We start from the raw sequence: 7,511 nt of genomic DNA, 5'->3' as shown, positions 1-7,511 counted from the left end.
TAAAGCACTGTTTAACATATGTTGCCTTATTATAATTATTTTATATATTTTTTTAACTTGGTTGTGTGTGTTTTTAATTGGAGATGTTTTGATGAATGCATGTTTCATATCTTTGCCCTCACTGCTACACCTGTATGATTAAAACATGATATTAACTATTTGAAGCAGGAGTCTGTTGGTTTTTAAATCTTATTACTAATGATAATGCAGTACTGCTCAGTAAAACCTGTAGATTATATTTAATAAAGAGCCGAGCCAGAGTTTTAAAGTGTTAAAGATAAACGTTGTCTTGTTATCACCGTGGAGACAGTAGGAATATTGACCTTTTGAATATGTGCTTAGACATCTGGGGTATTATATATACACAGTATACATATATATACTGTGTGGTGTGTGTGTGTGGTGTGTGTGTAAATATATACACACACACACACACACACACAGTATATATATTAATTGGTGCTAATTTGCTAAAGAAAGTGGCAGTCAGCTGTTAAAGAGGAAACAGTATATATTATGTTTTATAAATGTGTAAGATTAAATTAATGATACTGTATATGTCTGATGAATGTAGTCAAGTAAAATGTATAAAGTATCAGATGGAGATACTTAGCCAGCACTCAGGTGTGTCTAGGGGGGGGCGGGGCTAGAATACAGGAAATACAGGATACAGCAAGCAGATCCCGGTGTGACCGTCAGGTAAAGAAGTAACACCACATTCCTGTTACATTCAGCCTAATCAGTTGCTGCAAAGTTACATAGGACTATCAGCCGTATTTCTATATTCATAAGATTGTGGCGTCCAAGCGAAAGTAATTTCTCCATGGGGGGGACAGGAACTAGGACATGTCGCCTTAATGGAGGACCTCTGGAGCTGCTGGTTCTAGTCTGGGTCCTGGTTTTGTCTGGACCGACACTGGGACAGGAACAAGGTGAGAAAGTTAAAGCTCAATAAGCAGTTTATCAGCGGTGATGTTTATCAGGTCAGACATTAATAACATAACATGGAAGCTTACTTTAGCTAACTATGCTGTTATCATATGTAAAGGTTTGTAACTCGGGTTGGATTGTGTGAAGGGACAGGAAACGTAGATGTAGGCGTTTGGGTTCATTCAGTCAGATTTGGTTCTCTATGAGGTCCCCCGTGTTATATTATCTCAGATATTGATCTGCTGTAATAATAATATATTGATCAGGTGTATTTTAGATCTATCTTAACACAGATGAGTTGAGTCCTAATTTGATTAATGTCACTGATCTCTACAATGTTTAAAGTGAAGGTATTGTGTCTGACAATTTGAATAATAACAATAATTATAATAATAATAATAATAATAATAATAATATATAACAGCTTGGTTTTAGTTTAGACTGCAGCTGCTTTCAGTAAGAATCTCTCTACTAATAATTATGGATCAATATTAAATAATTGTTCCCAGTTCCTCAGAGTGGAGACTCCAATAGGATCAACAATACAAAACCTTTATATTTTATTTACTCTCATATATGACAAAGAAAGCAGCAAATCCTCCTAGTTGAAAAGCTGAAATTATGTTTTTTTATGATTTTTTTAAAATGATAAATTGATAAAATATATTGAGAAAGTAAATGATAGAACATCTCTCATCTTTGCCAGAGAGAGATCAGAGTGTTTGATGGAGACTCTCTGCAGTTTGATGCTTTTATTGGAGATAAGATGTTATGTATATTCAGATTTCCTCCGACTTTCTCTATTTTAACATAATGATTAAAGTATGTTTTGTCTTCCAGGGTCCGATGTTAAAGTGGTCGTTAGAGAAGACAGCGACGTGGTGTTGCCCTGTTCTCTCAGCACCAAGAAGTGCGTTGTAACGGAGGTCTTTGATTGGAGGAAAGATCCTCAGAAACCCGATGGTCTGAAGGAGGTGTTCCTGTATGACGCTGGCATCCATTACAACAACGGTCGTCCAGGTCAGAGTGAAGAGTTCAAAGGTCGAGTCTCTCATTTTCAAAATGAACTGAAACACGGCAACGCCTCCATAATCATCAGAAATACAAAGATATCTGACAGTGGAGTCTACACCTGTTATTTTCCTCGTCTTCAGCCACGTCAAACATTCTACATTAACCTTGTTGTTGGTGAGTTCTTTAATTAATTCTTGATTTGTTGTTAATGTCCAGCTGTCATTTTAGGTTTGAACACGGTAAAGTGTTTTTTCTAAAACCCCTTTCACACTCAGGACTCAACCAGGGTTAAACCCAGGTTGACTGTTTGAACGGGGTCCCCCTTGTCGATCTCTTCTCAACAACACAGGTCGCGAGGTGGGTTAGATCAGGGTAGACCAGGGTCCATTTTAATGTGAATTGCACACGACCAGGGTCACTAACAGCTGGGGGGGGGGGGGGGGGGGGGGAATGATGTCATTAGTTAGAAATGGGGCAGTAAACTATCAAGAACACATTTTCCACAAGGAGCACTCACAGTGATGTTGAGACGGTTAAAAGTTGATAATTATTCAGTGGACCGGGTTTCTTGTCATTTCAACCTGTGATGCTTAAGGTATAAAAAATTGACCTGCCATCTTTTTCTCTTCTGCCACTACGTGCTCTTGTCTTTCCACGTAAGCAACTGACGCTGATCGTCCTGCTGCCTGCAAGATCTTCTAAATCATGGTGTAGGAGCTGAGTCTCTGCTTCTGCTTACTGCTGCTCTAATGTTAACTCAGGTGATTAACACAGCTACTGCTGCTCTAATGTTAACTCAGGTGATTAACACAGCTACTGCTGCTCTAATGTTAACTCAGGTGATTAACACAGGTACTGCTGCTCTAATGTTAACTCAGGTGATTAACACAGCTACTGCTGCTCTATGTTAACTCAGGTGATTAACACAGCTACTGCTGCTCTAATGTTAACTCAGGTGATTAACACAGCTACTGCTGCTCTAATGTTAACTCAGGTGATTAACACAGCTACTGCTGCTCTAATGTTAACTCAGTGATTAACACAGCTACTGCTGCTCTAATGTTAACTCAGGTGATTAACACAGTACTGCTGCTCTAATGTTAACTCAGGTGATTAACATAGCTACTGATGCTCTAATGTTAACTCAGGTGATTAACACAGCTACTGCTGCTCTAATGTTAAACTCAGGTGGATTAACACAGCTACTGCTGCTCTAATGTTAACTCAGGTGATTAACACAAGCTACTGCTGCTCTAATGTTAACTCAGGTGATTAACACAGCTACTGCTGCTCTAATGTTAACTCAGGTGTTTAACACAGCTACTGCTGCTTAATGTTAACTCAGGTGATTAACACAGCTACTGCTGCTCTAATGTTAACTCGGTGTTAACACAGCTACTGCTGCTCTAATGTTAACTCAGGTGATTAACACAGTTACTGCTGCTCTAATGTTAACTCAGGTGATAACACAGCTACTGCTGCTCTAATGTTAACTCAGGTGATTACACAGCTACTGCTGCTCTAATGTTAACTCAGGTGATTAACACAGCTACTGCTGCTCTAATGTTAACTCAGGTGATTAACACAGCTACTGCTGCTCTAATGTTAATCAGGTGATTAACACAGCTACTGCTGCTCTAAGTTAACTCAGGTGATTAACAAGCTACTGCTGCTCTAATGTTAACTCAGGTGTTTAACACAGCTACTGCTGCTCTAATGTTAACTCAGGTGATTAACACAGCTACTGCTGCTCTAATGTTAACTCAGGTGATTAACACAGCTACTGCTGCTCTAATGTTTACTCAGGTGATTAACACAGCTACTGCTGCTCTAATGTTAACTCAGGTGATTAACACAGCTACTGCTGCTCTAATGTTAACTCAGGTGATTAACACAGCTACTGCTGCTCTAATGTTAACTCAGGTGATTAACACAGCTACTGCTGCTATAATGTTAACTCAGGTGATTAACACAGCTACTGCTGCTCTAATGTTAACTCAGGTGATTAACACAGTTATTGCTGCTTCTTTCATCGCTTTGTTCCGCTCCATTTTAGATGTTATAACTCCATTACCAGGCTCAGATCATTTAGTTCATAATAGTAAACCATCATCCTCCAATTAATGTTTTCATTTTTCTTTCAGAACGAGTCTTCAAAGACCGATCAGGAGAAAACCCAGGTGATGATGTCACGGTCTCTAATCTCTGTAATGTGTGCTATAACTCTGTAAACCTCAGGATCAGTTACATCTTCTGATGCAGGACCTTCATGGGGACTTTAGTTGTTCTCACAGTGTAGCAGGTAGACGGGGGGGTATACACCCCCCTATGTTAGGCATAAACAACAGTGTTATATGATCACATTTCTATAATTTTCTGTCTTTCATAAACCTTTTATACTGAACGTATGATATGTATATATGAACGTTTATACTGTGTTCACAGCTGCTTCTCCAGAGCCGTACATCAGGACCCTGAACGCCACATCTGACTCAGCGCTGCTGCAGTGTGAAGTCCGAAGGGCAACTCCAAAACCCAAACTAGAATGGAGGGACGGGGCTGGAAACCCACTTCCTGCTGAGGAGACACGGACCTCAGAAAGAGGAGACAGCTACAACATCACCCTCGTCACCACGGTGAACAAGACAGACAACTACCGCTGTGTCGTCACCCAGGAGGAAATCAGCCATCAGACTCAGGCTGAGACCTTTGTTCATATCTGTGGTGAGATTTCTTTCTTTGTGGTTTAACCAGGAAAGAATTAAAATTGTTCATTTATTATTAGTTGTAAAGATTTGTAGACATCTTTAAGTGTTGTGTGTAGTCTGTGTGTTGTACCTGGTGTGCAGTTTGAGTCCTATCAGCTGTTTGTGATGTGTTTCAGGGAAAGTGTGTGAGTACTCATCCAGGGAAGCATTCGGATGGATTGGTGGATTATCTTTGGTAGCTCTGGTTCTTGGTCTAGTTCTAGCTCTGCTTGTTGTTACAAATATCATCTCAGTACGCTGCAATAAAGGTAAGTTGAGTCTAATTCTAAGGACTTTGAGTCAAAGCCTTTGTATTTGGTTATAATAACACAGCTGCGAACCAATCAGATTGATTGGAGCTACCTGTTTGTATAACAGAGTTTTGATGAAATGTAAATGTATTATAAATATAAAAGTTGACTTCATGGAATCTATTCTCTTATTTGCTGCAGGTTCTCGTCAGCAGAGAAAGGGTTTGCATGAAAATGCATCAGAGATGCTATAACCACAAAATGTACGGTGACTTTACATGTACGAGTGTTGTAAAAGTGTTTGTGTGTTTATTTACTATCTTTATGAGAACCAGTTTGAATTTTAGTCCTTAAGAGTTTGGACATTTTTGGAAAGTAAAGCAAATTTGTTCCGACCTAATTTTCAGAAATACTCTGACCTGTTAGGGTTAAACATTTAGATGTTTAACCCATGTTAGATGTTTGATGTTTGAATTTATTATTTCAACCAGTGTCCTCACAAGAATAGAAGTACGGTGTGTATGTGTGCAGTTTTGGGAGTAACGCGTTACTAACGGTAACGCATAAGGAACGTAAAGCATTACAATTCAGAGACAGTAATATTGTAAAATTGTTTTGAAAGTAACTTATTTTGAAAAACCTGTTATAAAATAGCACTGTGTAAATAACGTGAGTGTAAATCTGCATCATGTTGCCTTATGGGAGATCTTTGTGAGACTTATTATGGTCTGTTGGTGGTTGGACCTACATAAAATAAATATTAATAATAATAATTAATAATAATAATAATGTATAATTTACAAAAACAAGACAAAACAACAACATAAGAATCTCCAGCTTCCTAAAGAACCAACAGGTCAACGCCACTCTGACAGTTCAGATTCAATAAGGTTTCACAAAGGTCCTGTTTATGGTTTCTGGGTCTGCTGGTCCTGGATCGGAGAGTCCTCGTGGTTTTCACGCTCTGCAGGGATTTCTGGTCCATAACCGAGCCGTTACCATAACAACCTGGGATGCAAACATGTAATCATAGTGCAGAACTCATTACTTTTAAACTATAGCAAACAAAAATAGGAATAGTACAGCAAGTCAAAATAATCAATAAAATAGTCATAGTGTGGAAAAAAACATAAAAAAGACATAGTATGCTGAAAACAGTCAAAGTCTAGTATGTCGACAAGAGGTTGAAAAACAAAATGAAAAAAAAATCACAGTATGTTATGTTGAAATAAAGTCGAAGAAGTCAGTTATGTCAGAAAGAAGTATAAAAAAAAAAAATAACAAATAAGCAACCAGGCCTGTGAAAACAAGCCCAAAACCAGCAGCTTTTTCTACGGACCCCCCCTAAGATCCTGGAAGAGAACAATAAATAAACTGTGGAGGTTTTACACTCAGTGGGGACGGATTGGTGAACTGTCCCCACGGTCCAGTTTATTTATTATCTCCCCCTGAGCTTCAGGACAATGACCCCAGGAGGGAGTTAAACCACCTTTTACATTATTTAACATTATTTAACATTATTTAACATTAGTAAACTGATGGGACATCAAATATAGACACTTTTTACAGTGATTTTAATTTTGAGTTGTTCTCATTAATCCATTCTTTTTCTCCTTTCTCTTTCTCCCAGTCTTTGTTATACTTCTTCCCGTATTTCTCCCACTTTATCCCGGGCATTATTCCTCCTAAAACTCATACGGACCAGTCACCATCAGTCGCTACCATAGACCGTTAATATTAATCAATAATATACAGTCAATGGTCGCTACTCGCGCATTTTCCTAACTAGAAAAAAAACAGACTGCCCTGCTCTGCCTCTGATTGGCTGGTACTCGTTGCCATTTCGGTCAGAGCCAATAAGAAGCAGGAAGTGGGCGGGACATAACGCTGCTGTCTCCAGTGTGAAATGAATGTCGAAAGGGGCGGGACCGAGGGAACAGGCAAGACACTCCTATGTTAAATAACATCTAGAAAACATCTGCTTGACAACCTATTATGGAGCTGGGAACAAGCCCAAATAAGCAACTACAAAAAACGACCCGAAAAACAAGCCCAAAGTCGCTTATAATAAGCGGACTTGACAACACTGGACAAGACAGAGTAACTACAGTAAGAAGACACAAGATGGCGGCAGAGCCCCACCTCCCCTGCTGCTGCTGCTGGGCAGGAACGAGCTCCGAGGAGGGGGTGGAGGCTGAAACCGAAAGTAAAAAGCTGAATAACGGGTCGCCATTATTCTTAAGAAGAGCTCCGTCTTTGTTCCAGTAATTAATCGACGAATATGAATCATCTAGTGGATCTGCTGTGTTTGTGTCTTCTGTGTTTGACCGGGAAAACACTTTGTGATAAAGACGGTAAGAATGACTAACTTTGTGATATATAAAGGCGACTGAGAGACGGACTGGGTGTTGTCTCGTCATAAGATAAAGATCATCAGAAGGCTCTATATGGACTAATATAGGCCTACTCCATATTAGCGTCAATAACACACAGGCAGAACCATATTGTTGTATATCTATGGTTCTAACCCTTCACAGCTCAGGTTATTGGTCTCATTGGTCCTCAGATG

The 7,511-nt window shown here is 39.3% G+C and overlaps 1 protein-coding gene across 1 annotated transcript; it reads left to right on the top strand.

The window, feature by feature from the left end:
• Positions 1 to 674: 674 nt before the first annotated feature.
• Positions 675 to 5,722, top strand: LOC116685299 (butyrophilin subfamily 2 member A2). The gene is made up of 7 exons (XM_032510421.1): positions 675 to 932; positions 1,771 to 2,118; positions 4,089 to 4,124; positions 4,390 to 4,668; positions 4,829 to 4,960; positions 5,144 to 5,465; positions 5,597 to 5,722. The coding sequence occupies exons 1-6, from the start codon at positions 824 to 826 to the stop codon at positions 5,194 to 5,196; spliced, it is 957 nt and encodes a 318-aa protein (XP_032366312.1). The 5' UTR covers positions 675 to 823; the 3' UTR covers positions 5,197 to 5,465; positions 5,597 to 5,722.
• The last annotated feature ends 1,789 nt before the right edge of the window (positions 5,723 to 7,511 follow it).

The sequence above is a fragment of the Etheostoma spectabile genome, unplaced genomic scaffold (genome assembly GCF_008692095.1).
Source record: "Etheostoma spectabile isolate EspeVRDwgs_2016 unplaced genomic scaffold, UIUC_Espe_1.0 scaffold00569736, whole genome shotgun sequence".
NCBI lineage: Eukaryota > Metazoa > Chordata > Actinopteri > Perciformes > Percidae > Etheostoma > Etheostoma spectabile.
Note: the sequence above shows the minus strand (reverse complement) of the source record. Positions and strands in the feature narration are given on the sequence as shown.